General features: G+C 43.9%; 1 protein-coding gene across 1 annotated transcript; it reads left to right on the top strand.

The window, feature by feature from the left end:
* Nucleotides 1-1987: 1987 nt before the first annotated feature.
* On the top strand, nucleotides 1988-18166 carry sdr42e2 (short chain dehydrogenase/reductase family 42E, member 2). Its single transcript, XM_007893808.2, has 12 exons — nucleotides 1988-2010; nucleotides 3196-3526; nucleotides 5113-5208; nucleotides 8836-8893; nucleotides 9335-9453; nucleotides 10022-10097; nucleotides 12758-12840; nucleotides 13970-14107; nucleotides 14880-14945; nucleotides 15428-15488; nucleotides 16702-16775; nucleotides 17757-18166. The coding sequence occupies exons 2-12, from the start codon at nucleotides 3242-3244 to the stop codon at nucleotides 17988-17990; spliced, it is 1290 nt and encodes a 429-aa protein (XP_007891999.2). The 5' UTR covers nucleotides 1988-2010; nucleotides 3196-3241; the 3' UTR covers nucleotides 17991-18166.
* Nucleotides 18167-18524: the final 358 nt, after the last annotated feature.

The raw sequence follows: 18524 nt of genomic DNA, 5'->3' as shown, positions 1-18524 counted from the left end.
TGCCTATCAACCCGTGCAAGTTTGCCTTTGCTAAGCACATTGTGCAGAGGCATCTCACAAATAGCAAGCGCACAATTTCTTTAATAATAATCCTTGCATTTGACTTTATCACGTCGTTGCGACGTCTCAAAGCACTTCACAGAATATATTGTAAAGTGAATTGGCTGTATGTTTTGTGGGTAAAACGTGGCAGTCAATTGCACAGCAGCGTCCCACAAACAACAACAACTTGCACTTATACAGCGCCCTCCACGCAAGGTAGCGTCTCAGAGCGCTTAACAATGGCAGAGCATTTAACAATGGCGGAGCACTTAACAGTGGTTGCTGGGGCTGTTTCGAGGTTGCTGGAGCTGGTTTGGGGGTCGCTGGGCTTGATTCGGGTTTGCTGGGGCTGATTCGGGGTTGCTGGGGCTGGTTCGGGGTTGTTGGAGCTGGTTCGGGGTTGCTGGGGCTGGTTCGGGTTTGCTGGGGCTGGTTCGGGTTTGCTTGGGCTGGTTTGGGTTTGCTGGGGCTGGTTCGGTGTTGCTGGGGCTGATTCGGGTTTGCTGGGGCTGATTCGGGTTTGCTGGGGCTGATTTGGGTTTGCTGGAGCTGGTTTGGGTTTCCTGGGGCTGGTTCGGGTTTGCTGGGGCTGATTCGGGTTTGCTGGGGCTGGTTCGGGTTTGCTGGGGCTGATTCGGGTTTGCTGGGGCTGGTTCGGTGTAGCTGGGGCTGGTTCGGTGTTGCTGGGGCTGGTTCGGTGTTGCTGGGCTTGATTCGGGTTTGCTGGGGCTGATTCGGGTTTGCTGGGGCTGGTTCGGGTTTGCTGGGGCTGATTCGGGTTTGCTGGGGCTGGTTCGGTGTTGCTGGGGCTGATTCGGGTTTGCTGGGGCTGATTCGGGTTTGCTGGGGCTGATTCGGGTTTGCTGGGGCTGGTTCGGTGTTGCTGGGGCTTGTTCGGTGTTGCTGGGGCTGGTTTGGGTTTGCTGGGGCTGGTTCGGGTTTGCTGGGGCTGGTTCGGGTTTGCTGGGGCTGGTTCGGGTTTGCTGGGGCTGGTTCGGGTTTGCTGGGGCTGGTTCGGGTTTGCTGGGGCTGATTCGGGTTTGCTGGGGCTGGTTTGGGTTTGCTGGGGCTGGTTCGGGTTTGCTGGGGCTGGTTCGGGTTTGCTGGGGCTGGTTCGGGTTTGCTGGGGCTGGTTCGGGGTTGCTGAGCCATATCGTGGTTTGCACGCTTGCTTTGCAAACAAGAGGACCCAAGTTTGGCAGGTTTCCTCAGTCCACATGCCTCTGTTTACCTCGCAGTAAATAAGAACCTGTTTGTTAGTCGATTGGCAGATTGCTTTCTGGGGTTAATAATCCCTCCTCAATAAAATGTAGTCTCTCAATCCACGACTGTTTGTGGGACGCTGCTGTGTGCCATTGGCTGCCACTTTTCGCCCACAAAATACACAGCAAGTTCACTTTTCAATATATTCTGTGAAACGCTTTGAGACGTCTCAACAACCTGATAAGGCGCTATATCAAATGTAAGGATTATTATTATTGTGTAGTGTTTTCAATGCAAAATGAGAAACGCCTTAATATCGAGCTCTGTGGCATAATGCCTTTAAAAAGTTACTATAATAATTCAAAGAATATGGATGTTTGGATGAATTATCCCTATATCCATTATTTGGTAGTATTTCCATTTGGTGCTTCTGATTCATTGCATATAAATAAAGTGGTCTCAGTACCTATACTTATTAATGGCAGAGAAAAACAGGTTGGAAGCTCAATTGCAAGTGCAATTACCGTATGTACAGAACACGGTGAATTATCACCTCCTCATGACGGTGCTACAGAGAGCGATGAGTGCTGTTTGTAGGTGAGCTATGGTAGTGAGTGAGTTGAACAGGAGTCTCCCAGCTCCACACACACACACTCACACACACGATCATTAACAAGTGGTTGTGGTTCCCAGCTCATAGCACCGCTTTTACTCAGATTCTTCCAGCTTCATCCGCAAGCTCCTCGGATTCCAGGTGCCAAACGGGTAAGCTTTTAGCACCTCTCTTTAGGAAGAAACCCTCGAGTCGTGCGTAAATATCACTGTTGTATTTGTATTTCGCTTTATATTTTGCATTGCTTGAAATTGACATTGTAACTGACCGCTCTCTTGTGCAGTGTGCTGTGATGTTGCGTTACCTTTGTAGGTACAAGCCCCAACCCCCTTGCAATCAAACCCTGCCTGCCTACCTGACCCAATGCAAATAAATGTTTAGTCCCTTGCTGGATCTTGCGCACCTGTCAGTTGGTAGAACTGGGTATGAATGCAGACTGACTGGGACTTTGAGAGTGAAAATGCAGGTTAATTGCTGCCAGCGTATTTCTTCTATTGAACATACGAAGGGCAGTCACTGACAGCAGGGCTGTAGCTGGGGATGTGGGGGGAGAGACAGACAGACAGAGAGGGAGAGAGAAGCTGCATGTGCCCAGATAAGCACATCTTCGACCCACACCGGACAAGTCAACTTCATTTGTATCAACCCCTCCCCACTGCCACGGTGGATTAAGGCTTCACCCAAGAGCCTGTGTAATAATAATAATGATTCTTGTGTTTGATATAGCGCCTTGGGACGTCTCAAAGCGCTTCACAGAATATACTGTAAAGTGATTTGACTGTGTATTTTGTGGGTGAAGTGGAGTCACCAAAGCATGGAATACATCTTCAGTTCATGCAAAGTTAGTCCAGCGAATAGTTTTTAAAAAAAACAATCAGCAAAAAAAAACATAAGACCGGAATTTAAATTGTCTATTTTTTAAAACACTTGAGATGTGTTTTACATGAAAGGTGCGACATTGAACGAAGGAGACACAGTTATAGCACCAGGGGGAAACCACTCAGCCCGCCATTAAGTGCTCCGAGACGTTGTCCAGCGTGAGGGGCGCTCTACAAATGCAAGTTGTTGTTGTATCATGCGTGTGCAGGTGCCAGCTCCCCACTAGCGCACAGACATTCCCATTCCCTTACTCTTTCACTCTACACTCTAATATGATTCTTACTGAAATATTTGACCAATTCTTTTCAAATGTTGCTACAGACTCGGATTCGGCAGCTGTCGTTGGTAACGTTTTAATGACCCTCTGGGTTAACAAGCATTTTTCTAACCGCTGTATTGCGTGTTGTGGACGATGGAGTTAATGACCTTGTGCTAAGTTTCAGGTCCCTTCTCTGCAGCCTCACTTGGCGAGTTTTATATTGAAGGGAGCCAGACAGCACTGACATGGAGCTATGCAGGGTGATTCCAAATGGGAATCTCTGTGGCAACAACTCCCATCGCAGATCAAACGGAGAGGTTCTGCACCAGCATAAGTCATCCACCTGCACTCGGAATGGATACCTGAGGAAAGTGAATGGAAAGAATGCAATGATAGCCCTGGTGACAGGAGGTGGAGGATACTTTGGGTTCAGGTTGGGCTGCGCTCTTGTCCGCTCTGGTGTGTCCGTCATCTTAATGGACATAAACAAACCGAGGTGGTTTATCCCCAAAGGAGCTGTCTTTCTCCAGGTATGTTGATTTCTTCACCTGCCAGTGTAACCTTCATTCAATGCACCTCATTTCCTTTGCACGTAAATAGGCACTCAAGTTCATTGTTTGGTAGTTTGTCCATAGGAGCAACCTGCTCCCCTCCCCACCCGCCCTACCCAATTGTTCAGTGGGTTTATCCATTGACCCCCAACAGGTATGTCCAACTTGGGGCATTGCATAGTGATCAACCGAAAGACACAGAAGCCAATTGTAACACCTCCACTGCTGCCCCAGTTGAGATCAGCTTATGGGGCACAGACCAGGGATGAAACATTGAACCTTTCTGTTATATAGGCTCAGAATCCCTAGAACATACACAGCACCATTCTCAGATCCCAGTTTCTGTTACCATCACTCCTGGAATTAAACAACAGGGGAATTAAACAATAGAACAATAGAAACTGCAGCACAGAAAGAGGTTACTTGGTCCATGAAGCTCAATTTGTTAACATGAGCCCCATTGTTACTGACTTGATCCGTGGAATAAATTGCATCAAGTGCAACAAACACATGTGCATACGTTATGTATCAGGAGGTACAGTACCCGGTTAGCCTCCTGGTCAGGAAATGAAGAGAGAGGCAGTCGGAGGGTTTGATGTAAAAAAGAAATATTGAGGCATCTCACTAAACTATCAGTCCAGTGCACAGTCTATCAGAAGAAGTTGCATTAGAACAAACAACCTCTCATTTGTTCCGGCACATTGACACTCTGTTTGCTGGAAAGACAGGCAAATGAATGTCCAAGGTCCATATAATGCAGAAATGCAGACACCTCCAAGACTGAAAAGAATAGGAGAGAAAATGAGTAGTCTGGGACGAGGGACTAGGTGATGGCAAGCTTGGGTATTGGAAACCACTGGAGTGTAAGAGGAGCTTAGTGTTAGTATCCAGTGACAGAAATAGAGTATAACCATAGTAATGTTTAGAGGATCCCATGTAACAAGTCTCAGTGAGTCCAGGAAGGCATCCAATGGTCTATGGGAGAAGGGACAATTGCAATATATATATATATAATATACATAAACATACACACTGCCAACTGACATCAATATGAAATGAACCATATATTGGATATCATAGAAAAGAGAAACCAAAGCCACAAACAATCCTGTCGGTTCAACTTTTTTTTGGTCAGCCTGGTATCTAACACATCTCGAAACCTAGCATTGTGCTTAAGAGTATCCAAATCAGACTGAAAGGCGTATATTTCACATATGCATCAAAATTTTCCTTTGTCTTAAATGAAGTGCCCACTTCCCCAGAAAGACACTTCTTGCTCACCTAATCCAGGAAAGTATTAGGGGCAGGTATGGTAAGAACCCTTAAGCCTTGGAGACCCCAGAGACAGGCAGTTCCATTATAATTCAAGGAAGGTTGTTGTGAACAGTCTATATCACTCAATATTGAGACCTAGAGGTGTTGATGTGTTCTCAATCCTGTAAAATACTGTGTTAAACAGGGAGGGTGCTCCTCAATGAGAAAATACCATTGTAGCTACATTTAGAGCAAGTGGACAGAAAATCAAGTAGACAATACAGTACTGATGTTCTCTTCGTATCTTACAGAGCGATATCAGGGATTATGATGCTCTATATAAGGCCTGCGAGGGGGTTGATTGTATTTTCCACGCTGCTTCCTATGGCATGTCGGGCACAGAGCAGGTGAGGATCTATGCTCCTAGCTGACATCTCTCCTCGTGTAAACGAAAGCTTTTCAACGCCATATTTTTTACTTTAATGCCTGATTTCATGTTACAAAACGGCTCAGTGCTGTAATGGGATGACAGGAGGGTTGGTATTTGAGAAGCTTGTGATTTCATCAAGTCCAAGGGCCTCCTTCATCTGAACCTGTGATGTTGTGGTATTTTAGGAGTGAAAACACAAGACATGTTTGTCTCTTTGCTGCAGAGTTAACAAGCTGAAGGCTTTTTAGCCTGTCAAACCAGATCCGGAAGTTTATTAGATCATAGAATATCTTTTAATCCCATTTCCCTGCCTTTTATCCACACCCTTTATGATCCTTGCTTCCTAAGCATCTATCTCCCTTTTAAACATCCCCATTGATTCTGTTTCGATGGCATTCTGAAACATCTGTGTTGGCACTTTCACACTTTCTGTGTGAAGAAATATTTTTTGATTTCAAAGTGCAGAAAACTTTTTTCATTTTGTAAGAAACTCTTGTCAGCCTAATTTGCTTGTGAGGCAAACGGGTGCGATATATACCAGAAATTGCTCGAACCAAATTATAATGGATCGAGGTCTTGTCCACCTGTTCAGGTGTCAAAGATCCCATGGCACTGTCCGAAAAAGAGAAGGGAGTTTCTCTCCCTGGCTAACAATCTCCAAATAAAATTGGTCACTCACTCCTTGCCTGTGCACAACTGGCTGCCGTGTTTCGTGCACAGAATGCATAGTCAATTCACTTTTCAGTACATCCTTTGAAGTGCTTTGAGACGTCACGACAGCGTGATAAGGAGCTAGATCAAATGTAAGGATTATTATTATTAATTCAGATTGAGGAAAGTCCTGCTTGGAGCACACTCTACACAAGCTATATACCATGGTCTGAAACAAATAAAATGCATTAAACTTTAATGTCAACAGGTCTGGAATTACCAATTCTGCAACAAGGGCAACTTTAAAAATGCTTTTAGAAAATAAAGTTTAATAATTTAATGGCTGATGCTGCTGGAGGCAAAGAGTCACTCGAGCACCTGTTGAATTCTGAATTCTTTGCTAATCATAATGAATGAATGAATTCCTGCCTGGGTCAGAGTTTACCAGCGGAAGCTTGGCTGTAATTTTTCTGAATTGTCACATTGTTTTTACTGCGAGGTCTGATATCAGCTAAGTCAGCACTGAACCTGGAATTTCCTGGGCTGTATGGCTCAATTCCAAACTGGACAGTGCCTATATCACTGAGCGAATGTTCGTTTTGCTGAAGACGAACATCGTCTTTAGCAAAACGAAAGCAAAACTTTTCTATTTCTCTCTTTGGATAAGAGAATGATGGGGATGAAAGTGTGTTATTCTCAAACCTGAGGCTGCTGCGTTGATAACAAATGACATCACAAATTCACTATGAGATTTTGTTGTAAAATTCAGGAAGAAAAATCCCAATCTGGAATTTATCTCAGGTTTTACGCACCATTTCTCTGCTGCCATCGCAATCCAGAGGTTGCGATTAGTTACAGTGACACCTGGATTGGGACAATAATAATAATATTAATCCTTGCATTTGTTAAGGCGTCTTATCGCGTCTTCAAGACGTCTCAAAGCGCTTCACAGTATATACTGTAAAGTGCATTGACTGTATACATTTTGTGGGAGAAACGCGGCAGCCAATTGCGCACAACAGTGTCCCACAAACAGTCGTGGATTAATTTTACAATGGCATTTGCAGCACCGATGTAGGGAAAGAGCGATAAATGAGCATGTGCAACTCGCATGAAGCAGTTTGACGCCTGTGTGTAACGGAATTGGATTTACTTTGGTTATCACAAGCAACCATGCATCATCGCCCCACTTTAGAGTCATCAGTGAGAGCAGCAATAACTTGGCAGAAAGTTTCAGCTGCGTTTGATTTGGGAATAGTTCCCAGCACACCCTGCAGTGATCTAACACAGAATAGAAAACCAAAGCTTTTCGCACGAGTCTGCTTGAAACTGCTTTTGTTACATTTATTTCTGGCACTCGGTAAGCGGTAATGAATGTCATTTGTTCATTATCTGAGGGATTACTGTCTTGTAAGCGTCAAGAGGCCTGAGTGATTCGCAGGCTGTAGTCTGAGCTCTGCACAATGGTACAAAATACACTGACCACACTTTATTGTGAATCCTTGTGAAGACGTCTTCCCAAAGCAGGAGGCACTGTATTAAATGCAATGATTTTTGTTATGTATCATTATGGTACTTTATTATTGTATTATTATTGCAATACAATACAAAATTTGTGCATTTCACGTCAGGAAGATGTGCTTCCTATTGCGTGTTGAATGGAGCCATTGCATTTCTTGAATACTGTAGCACTAAATCGCTGCAGGTTTAGTGATCTATATTATTGCTTCTATTTTTATTGGCTCGGGGCTGACGAGCATTAATTTAGCACAAAACTCCGATGTCAAGTGTTAGTCTTGTTTTCAAATTATTAAAGGGATGGTCACTTTCAAGGGATTATTTCTAAGCGGAGCACAAATCGATTTATATCGCCATTTCACTGCCCGGGGGGCTGCCTATCTTTTCTTTACTAGGTAAAGAAAATCATCCTGGTCTCTGTCAAGAAATTGCCACTCTAAACCTATGTCTTCTTGTTCTACTGTCTCGGTGTATTATTGTATTGTATTATTGTCTTGGCTAAACCAGGCGTGGAGTCCTGTCGCTCAGTGGTTAGAGCACTCACTTTGCAAGCGAGAGACCTGAGTTCAATTCCAGGCACAGGGCGAAACCTTGGGCAAGTTTCCTTACTCCACACAGAGCCTAATAATAATCCCTCCAAAACCAAAAACAATAATAAATTGGTCATTTTCAATCTACGACTGTTTGTGGGACATTGCTGTGCACAATTGGCTGCCGCGTTCGCCCACAAATACACAGTCAATTCACTTTACAGTGTGTTCTGTGAAGCGCTTTGGGATGTCCTCCCGACGTGAAAAGCGCTATATCAAATGCAAGGATTAAATTAATTAAGAGTCGGGTAACCACTTTCCCCATCGTGTTGCTTTTAGATATGTTTTGCTGTTTTTATGTGGTTTTTTTTGTATCTAATCTGTGCACTAGCCTATGATAAGGTGTCTGTGTTATTATGTGTCTGCCATAAGAGATCTACCATACTGCATCTCAGTTATAGGCAGCCAAACTCAGCACCTGACCATCAGTTCCAATTTCAACTAATCCTCTTTGTCACTAAATACTTTAATAATTTAATTTTATCATTTCATGGATACCGCCCAATAAAATAACTAACGTCAGAAGATCTGGAAATGCGCTGTTTAAGAGTGTAAGAGCTCTGACCAGAATCTGAAGCAACACGATAGCATTTCTGGATATTGTTTGATACATTCCGTTGCGTAAAGCTATTTTAAACTCATGCTTTGACAGAAAGGGAACTTGAATTTTTACATGAAATCAGAGTGTCTCAAAGATCTTTGCAACGATCGCTTCGAGTGTTTGTCGGTAGACACGCTTCAATTCTGATGGCTTTGCGAAGTTTGGGCAGTGCCTGGGAAATTGTCTATGAAGTGACTGCGCGATGCCATTATTTTCTAGTCATCTGCTTCCATTTATCCAACAGCTTCAAAAGGAGCAAATTGAATCAGTGAACGTTGGTGGAACTAAATGCGTCATTGAGGGTAAGGATGCAACACATTTTTGGCCTGTTGTTGAACACTAAACTGTCATCTTAATACAGTGTGCACTGTGAATTAATTTATTAATTTAATGTTATCATTTCATGGATACCACCCAATAAAATAACTAACAGCAATCCACCTGGGTCAGATTTACTCGATTTGTGTAGAATTTGGCAGGTTAGTGAACTTAGCCTTAACTCTCAAGCCAATTTTCTGTAACCTTCAAAAAACGTTGCCAAATTCCTCATGTTACAGTAAACCTAGTGGAATTTCTAACCTGACTGACCAAGAAGATGCTCCTTTGCACAACTCAACAGTGTGTTTTGATCATTCTGCACACACTCAGAGGAACTCTGAGCCCTTACACAAGACAGAAGAATTTTTCTACTGATGCCTTTTGAGTCGTGTAAAGTTAACACGTGATGCCTTCTTAATTTCCAGTATGTATTCATCGAAATATCCCAAGGTTGATATACACCAGCACTGTGAATGTGGTTTTTGGAGGACAACAGATAGTCCAGGGTGATGAGGAGACTGTGCCATATGTACCACTGGACAAGGTATTTCATACTGATGTCACAGAACCTTATAAAAGCGTTCGATAAGGTTAACATAAATAGGCTGTTGCACTGCTTAGGGCACAAATGAGATGGAGACTAAGGGATCTAAAAGAGAACTTAGGAGGAACAACTTCACACAGAGGGTGGAACTCACTACCTGAAGCTGTGGTTGAATCAGATAGTATAAATGCACTGAAGTAGAAGCTGGACCTTCATAGGAGGGAGAGGGGTATAAAGGGTATAAGAGGGAGTAAGGAATGGGTGAAGACTCGTGTGGAGTATAAACACCCAAACAGACGTATTGGGCCAAGAGACCTGTTTCCGTCCTGTACATTCTTTGTAAACTCTGGGGTGGTACTACAATTGACCTCCGTGTGACTAGGCTAAGTGTGGGGCAAAGCCTGATCGCTCTATTGGAAAGAGCTTGTGTATTGACATGAGGTGAGGATGGGACAGGTTCACATTTGCCAGGTCTCCCAATTGCTCGGTTGATAAAGGCACAGTGTGAAAAGAAGACCAGGAAAGCAAGAACATTTAGATAACTTGTGTCTTGTTGTCCTTACTTTAGCATGTCGACCATTACTCCAGGACCAAAGCTATTGCTGACCAGATGGTACTAGCCGCTGACGGAACCCCGATGAAGGGTAGGTACCATTGAGCCACAGCATTGCTTTCTGTCACAAAATGGGGTTATAGGTGGGATAGTCAGGCACTGGAAGATTTTCTTGTTGACCCTTGAATTTCATACAAGAAGAAACCTTTTACCATCAGATTTCGCCTGGATTTGACCTCAAGCCCCAAAGATGAAATGGAGCCCACTATGCTATCCATTCCCACTTATGTATGTTTTATGCGGATTTCTCCTGAGGAAATGTGATATTTGGATGGAATACTAATTTCAGTAAATTAACACTGTGGTGCATCTGCCTGGGAGGGTTTATAGATTGGATGTCGATAGCTTTTCAAAAACTAAATCTAATAAACAAGCAAAGAAAGTAGCAAGTGTCCTCTTTAAAAATGAATGTAGCCCTGAGCAGCTTCAGTCTATACTGGATATAGTTTCCACCAGAATGTTATCAAATGTGGTTTCTTTTACTTGTCAATTGTGGATTTTGAAGTTAACAGCTAAAAGTTAATTTTGTGTGTAATCTTATGGACCCAAAACAGTGAGTATTGACAGGATCAATCAATATGTTATCAATTGATTTGTAAAAATAGTGATCATTTAGTTATTACTGAAGACAAGCAATTAGAAGCTTGATATGACACCCACACACAATGTGAAAGGCAATATAGAAGTACAATTTGTTATGTGTATGCGTGTGTGCGTTTGTGTGTGTGGGATATATTAGTCATTCACTACATGATTGTTTTGTGCAACTTTATAATGTGCAAATTAGCTGCCCCATTTGTCCAAAATATACAGTCATTGCACTCAACAGCAATTACCTGTGGGGCACTTTGAGACATTTCAATGTGATAAGTGCAACGATTATTATACGTCACCCGACTCCGCCACTACCTCACCCCTCAGGCCGCTGAAACTCTTGTTCATGCCTTCATCACCTCCAGGCTCGACTATGCAAACGCTCTGCTTGTCGGCCTTCCCAATTCCTCCCTCCACAGACTGCAGATAATCCAGAACTCTGCAGCCCGTGTCTTCTCCCGCACCAAACTCCGTGACCCCATCTCCCCCATTCTTGCCCAACACCATTGGCTCCCTATCCTTCAGAGGATCCAGTTCAAGATCCTGGTCCTCACCTACAAAGCCCTCCAATGCCTCGCCCCACCCTACCTCTGCGACCTCCTAACCCCCTACCAACCCGCCCGTTCCCTCCACTCAGCCGGCTCTGGCCTGATCCACGTTCCCCGACCCACTCACCCCACCATTGGCGGGAGAGCCTTCAGCCACTCTGCCCCCAACCTCTGGAATTCCATCCCCCAGTCACTCCACCTCGACCGCTCCTTAGCCGCCTTCAAGTCCCGCCTCAAATCCCTCCTCTTCGACCGTGCCATCGGCCACTCCCCCCTTCCCCTCCCCTTACTTTTCCCCCCCCGACCCCAGCTCGGATCTGAAATGCTGTACCCTATCCAGCGCCTTGGGACGTCCTCCCGACGTGAAAGGCGCTATACTAATGTAATCTTGTTGATGTTGTTGTATTATAATATAAGCAATGTTATCTATGTACATATAACATTTTTAAAATCCTTTTGGGTGAATTTTATGCCGTTTAGGAATGTTATTGGCAGTACCTAAGTTATAACTGCACTTCCCAGGGTGACCTCGGAGGTGCGAGAGCCACGTTTCTTTAACGCTGTTGAGAATTTTCCATTGTGAAACAGCTACCTAATGGTGTACGCTTAACCCTATCTGCACACCGATTAGCTGACAGTATTACTGTCATCTAATTTATCCAGATGTGCAACTTGATACATTGGGTCCTGTGATAGCCGGGCTAAAATTAGCAGCAAAATAGCAGGATCAATTAACATGACACTGCATTAGCATTTATTCGGAGGATCAACCATGCCATTCGACATGTTTTGCAGCCACAATAATGGATTTTAAACAGTGTGGGAAATGAGTGTTTTACTTTCCTAACTTCCCACTCGCCGCCATTGATTTCTGCAGTTAGCATCCCAGGCTTGGGATCCGGCTTGTTCCTTAATTCATTCCATGATTTTAGATCATATGAACTTTGAAGTACCTGAATCCAATGCATTTCTATAAGTCACGCAATGTTAGTAACTGTTTCCAGGCAGAACACAGCCATCCATTTCATAATTACAATCCTTGCATTTGATATAGAGCCTGTAACATCGATACACCTCACAGGAAATTGTTGTCAAGTGTATTACCTATTTGTAGACAAATGCAGCAGCAATGTATGCTCATAGCAAAGTCCCACAAACAGTCACGAAGTGAATGACCAATCATATAAATATATATATATATATATGTGTGTGTGGTGCGTGTTATGGGTGTGTGCGTGCGGATGCATTTATCTGGAGGCTTGTTGGTCAGGACACCTGGAGTAACTTCCTTCGGATCTTTAACATCTTCATTGTGGGCTCGGTTTTAACGTTATGTCTGAAGGATGGCATCTCCTTAAGCAATAAGGCGCTCCCCCCAGCACTGCACTGGAGTGTTAGATTGTTAGACTATTAGACTGTTAGCTCAAGTCCTGACATGCGGCTTGATCCACAACCTTCTGAGAGGACATTGCCTAGCAATCCTAGATAACCCTAGCAACTAAAGCAAAACTGTTTCCTTAAAATGAGAAGGTGGGATGTTCTTTTACAGGGGGAAACACACTTCGTACGTGTGTGCTCCGTCCACCAGGGATCTACGGACCCCAAGAACAACGCCATTTGTCGCGGGTGGTGGTAAGTAGGCTATTAAATTCAAAGTTACCTTTATAGTCCGCAAACCGTCCAGGAAGCTGACACTCACCTGTTATACTTCACCTATACAGTGATGATGGCTCCATGAGCTATCTGACGCACTGTTTGAGAGACACAAGATGCACCACAATTGTATTGTTTCTCTTCACCCCATCAAATGCTCACTTGCTGCTCAGCGTATGATTGAACCCACACAGTTCAGGAAGGTTCAATTCCTCCTGTGTGTTGAGTCAGCCCATAATATCTGGAGTGGCAACAAGGCATTACAATTGACCTTGAACCTGCCTGCGGTAAGGAGCGGAAAATTAACTCTGGTTATCTCCCCTTCTCCCTTGCTCAGTGTCTAACCCTGCTACTGTAAACAATATTGAAGGGTGCTATATAAAACATTATTCTCTTAGCTTCAATAGCCTTTGGCATGTTTCCTTACTCCACAATCCTCTGTTTATCTAGCAGTAGGTAGGAGCCCGGTTGATAGTTACTTGCCAGATTGGCAGATTGCTGTCTGGGGATAATAATCCCTTTTTAAAAAAATGTGGTTATTCAATCCATGACTGTTTGTGGGGCACTGCTGTGCACAATTGGCTGCCAAATATACAGTCAATTCACTTTACAGAATATTCTGGGAAGCGCTTTGAGACATCTCAACAACGTGATAAGGCACCATCACAAATGCAGATATTATTATAGCCATTTGCGTTCTAATAACCTTCTGAATGAAAACATTTTTGCTAACCACCCCGTCAACTCTTGTTTTGAACTTCCTTGCTTGTCGGCCAACTCCTCCCTCCATAGGCTGCAGATCATCCAGAACCCTCAGCCCATGTCCTATCCCGCAAGAGGCTCCATGACCTCGCTCGACTCCACTGGTTTCCCATCACACAGAGGATACAGTTCAAGATGAAAAACGTATGGAACGTATTCGGTCTAGTTTGATTAATGGGGGTGAACAGACTCAACCTCATTCAACAATAAAACAAACTGCTGGGTACATCCATCACCACCCGGTACCTCTATAAATACAGTGCAAAGTGAAGTGACATTAGAACGCAGACCTGCGGTGCTGCACTTCACAGTTGCTCAATGACGCGTTGTTTGACACTCTTTACAGGTGAACATTGAGAGACGATTGTTCAGCTTCAGCTTCGGAAACCCTAATGCCAGGATGAACTGGGTGCACGTGGACAATCTAGTGGAAGGTCATATTCTGGCCGCAGAAGCGCTAACAGTGACCAAAGGTCACGTAGCAGTAAGTGCCGATCCCAGCCCTCCCATCCCTGAGATAGGGCTGCCAGTGAAACTTTAGCATTGGGCCACTCACCTGTCTCTCGATAGTCTAAACCCAGCTCCCCATCCCTGTAGCGGCTGAACAGACCAACACTCAGTGAATTTTGATTCACAATACTCGGGAGAGCTGATATGGAACAATCAAATGGAGACCTGGCTGTGAATGTTTGGCCGTCGTAAGTCAATAAATGTCAAATAATACCAGTTGTATTTGACACAGTCCTGTTGTGTCTCAAAAGCATTTCACTCAAAATATCACATTAGAATGGGGTTGGGCTGTATTAAGGTATCAGTCGCTGGGTGGATCTTGAGCTGGTGGCTGAGAGATGAGTGCCACCATCACCTGTGCTTAAGTACGATGATTCCACACATGAATTCAAACTAAAGGATGAGCTCTGAGGAATGATTGGATAAACTAGGCCTTTTCGGACTTGAAAAAGAGACATTTCCTGGTGTCTGACTTAAAACTGCCTCTTATTACCCTGACCTGTGCCCTCTCCTGCTGTTTTAGTGTATCTGAAACCAGTGTTCAGGATTTACTTCCTCCGACCTATATAGCCAGTACCTTATATACCTTTTATAAGGTCCCCTCTGATACATCTGTTCCCAAGACTGAAGAGCCTTTGCTTAGCATGATTTCACCCAGGTTTCGGTTGATGAATTCACTAAGAAGCTGGAGAATTTCAGTTGAGCTGAATGATTTAATGCAGTCCAGATTCTTGCCTTATTTTCAGAGTGGCCAAGTTTATTACATCAACGATGGAGATTCCGTCAATGTATTTGACTGGCTAACACCGCTGGTAGGTATTTGACTGGCTTGTACCTTCCAGTAAGTCCTGGGAAGCGCTTTGTGACATCCTCCTGACACGAAAGGCACTATGTCAGAAGTAAGGATTGTTATTACTGGTGTGCCCATTCCTGACTGTATCCAGCAGCCTTCTGTTTATGGATGTTGGATCAAGGCCTCAGCTGCTGACCTCAGCGATTGAATGACCTGACACATCTCACAGGCCGATCAACACACATGAACAATTCTCCCATAGGCGAGGTACAGGAGAGCTGCCAGCGTGAGGCAGCCCTTTGAAAGAGGAGGAGAAATAAAGAATTGCAATCTCCTCAAGCCTTGCGATTGTTAAACATGGTCTTGTGTTAATTTCTCTGTGACTGTGGGTTGAAAGTGAAGGATTTAGATCGTCCTATTTTCAAATGCTAGAATTCAAATTTGTGCTTGTTCATTTACCATAACATTCCAAGCTCATGTTTTTTCTCCCAAATCTCTTAGTTTGTGAAATTGGGATACAGGCCATGGATCCGTTTGCCTGTGCAATTTATTTACATAGCAGGTACAGTACTTATAATAATACATTTTGTCATTTGGCTCAGGCTGTAGCAACGCTTGCCTATGGGTCAAAAGGTTCTGGGTTCAAGTCTTAAGCCTTATAAACTGAGACTGCAATGCAGTGATGGGGAATGCATTGTCCTCTCTGCCTGTTCAGGTTATAGACCTGGTGACACTATTCGAAAATAGGAGGGAGTTTCTCCCGGGGTCGTGGTCAACAATCCAGATTAATCAATCGTTCACATTATAGATGTTTGTGGGATCTCGCTGTGCCCGATAGCTGTCACGTATTCCTACTGTAAAACACTTTGAGATGTTTTGAGGTGATAAAGTTCTAAACAAATACAAGTTCTCCCTTCCTACAATGTACTATCCTGTATTGCAAAGTACAGTTCCTTATATCTCGTTACTTATCAGAGCTCCAGGATTGAATGTCATTTGGAGACACAGTTGGTTCCAAGCTGATGTGCCTGGTGTGAGAACATTGGAATCGAGTCAATGCTCTGTGGCAGCTTCAGTAATCCAGACAAGTTCACACTACCCCAGTGCACTGTTGAGGGAGCAGAGCAACCCCATATCAATGACCCAATGTTGAAATGAAAAGCTCCCAGGAAGTTAAAGTTCTCCCATCACTGACCCACTAATTTCCTTTAGCCCATTCCAATGTCACAACATTTTCCATGGCAACTGCATGAGTCTCCGCGCGTTGATTGTGGGTGGGGGGCGTCATGCCCAATGTTGGTTGGATCAACGATTGGGCCAAATCCCTTGCCTGTAGGACTCTTACAGTATGGGATCAATTCAAACCCAGGAGCCAGAGGTGATAGTTATCACTGGAGAGGTTTGTTTGAAGAATTTGATATCATCCTCCAGTAACGAGGTGTTTCTTCGGCTAGTATTCCAGGCCCAAGCTCTCGTCCTGGTATTTCATTCCAGTCATTGTTTAGTCTCTGTGTAAAGAAGTAAATGTCCCCAGCTAAGAAACTTTTACCTTGTAATTGCTTTAAATGGCTCAATATTTCTCCCACAAAATATACAGTCAATTCATTTTACAATACATTCTGTGAAGTGCTTTGAGACGTCTCGAGGACATGATAAGGCGCAATATCAAATGCAAGCATTATTATCATTTTGGCTAAATTTTAACTTCATTAGTCACTGTTAGTCACGTCATTAGTCCTAACCTGCATTAATCACTGTTCGTGATTCCTCTGTAGCTATAATAATGGAATACCTTCATATGGCTCTGAGACCCATTGTGGAAATCTCTCCCTTACTAACCAGGAATGAGGTAAGAACCTTTTCGGACAGTAACAGTAATACATATTGGCAATTAAAAGAATGCCATTTTGAGAATTAATAAAAAGATCTTCACAACATTTAGCGACTTTCAGACTTCTTTTCCGTCTTTTGGCAAATAGCATTTTAATGTGAAATGCAGAAGTACAGTAAATATAATCTTTAATGGCAAACAACAGCAGCAACTTGCACTGATATCCACAAATACAGATGTACAGTAATATGTTAATGCCCCACCTGCTGGGCCAGAGTGGAATAGCACCTGGTAACTGCCCTTCATTTCTGGCTCAGTTGGTTCCACTCTCACCTCTGTCGGAAAATTACAGGTTCAATTTCAACATCACGACTTGAACTCATGATCCAGGCTGATATTTCGGCCACAAACACACACTTTACAATATATTCTGTGAAGCGCTTTGAGATATCTCAACGATGCTCCATATCAAATGCAAGGATTATTATTATTATTATTATTAATGGCTATCACATTTGCCTACAAAAATAAGCGTGACCCTATCACCCCCATCCTCGCCCAACTCCACTGGCTTCCCATCACCCAGAGGATACAGTTCAAGATCTTGGTCCTCACCTTCAAAGCCCCTCATGGCCTTGCTCCCCCCTACCTCTGCGACCTTCTAACCCCCTACCAACCTTCATGTCCCCTGCCTCGCCCGCCCCACCATTAATGGGTAAGCCTTCTGCCACTCTGCCCCCACTCTCTGAAACTCCATTCCGCAGTCCCTCTGCCTCGCCCCCTCCCTTACCTACTTCACAATCTGTCTCAAGACGCTCCTATTCGACCAGGGCTTCTATCACCCTCCTTCCCTCCTGCTCTCAACCTTCTCCGATCCCGACCCCCAGCTCGGGTCCGAAGCACTGATTGTCCAGCGCCTCGGAACGTCCTCCCGATGTGAAAGGTCCTATACAAATGTAATTTTGTTGTTGTTGTATCTCGTGCATTTGATGCCCTCAGGTCCGGAACATCGCTGTGACACACACCTTCAAGATAGACAAAGCCAAAGAACATCTGGGATACTGTCCAAAAAAGTACAATTTTGCTGACTCTGTTGAGCATTACATCAAAACCAGATGCAAGCAGGACTACGGCAGCCCTCTCCTATTCAAAGTGATGATTCTCCTCAGTGGCATTTTACTCTGCATTTTTGTTTCTCAAATGTCCAAGTTCCTTTCCAAAACCCAGATCTGAAAAATAAACCAGCCCTGGAAAGAGCCACCTCCCCCGTCAAGTCGTTTACAATGAAACATTTCAAATCAAGTCAAATCTCACTGCCAGATGGAACTCAGCGATGAAGCTTTGTTCCACTTCCATATCCATCAATCTATCTCTGGATTCCATTCCGACAATCTATCTCTGGATTTTCCATGCCTAGGTGGGATGCTCTTAAGCATGTGTCAGATACTTAGCTGACCAAAAAATATATATTTTAGTCAATCGCCCTGTAAATGACTGCTTGGCCGGTTTGTAAAGGTGCTAATGGGATTTAAAATGCAATCTGGGGCTAGTAACCCATGGACTAACAATGATCAACCGTGTACAGGTTGAACCCTTAATTTTGCAACAAGCAATGAAAAAATGACAGAATCGCAGCACAAACCATTTGCATTGGTGTTTAGTTACATAATAATAATTAAGTTAAGCACTTAAGAAAGGCTCATATGACAATGAAGTTAAGTGCTTGTAAGTGTTTGAACATGGTTAGCCCAAACGGGGGTTCAGATC

The sequence above is a fragment of the Callorhinchus milii genome, unplaced genomic scaffold, assembly GCF_018977255.1.
Source record: "Callorhinchus milii isolate IMCB2004 unplaced genomic scaffold, IMCB_Cmil_1.0 Scaffold16, whole genome shotgun sequence".
Classification (NCBI taxonomy): domain Eukaryota; kingdom Metazoa; phylum Chordata; class Chondrichthyes; order Chimaeriformes; family Callorhinchidae; genus Callorhinchus; species Callorhinchus milii.
Note: the sequence above shows the minus strand (reverse complement) of the source record. Positions and strands in the feature narration are given on the sequence as shown.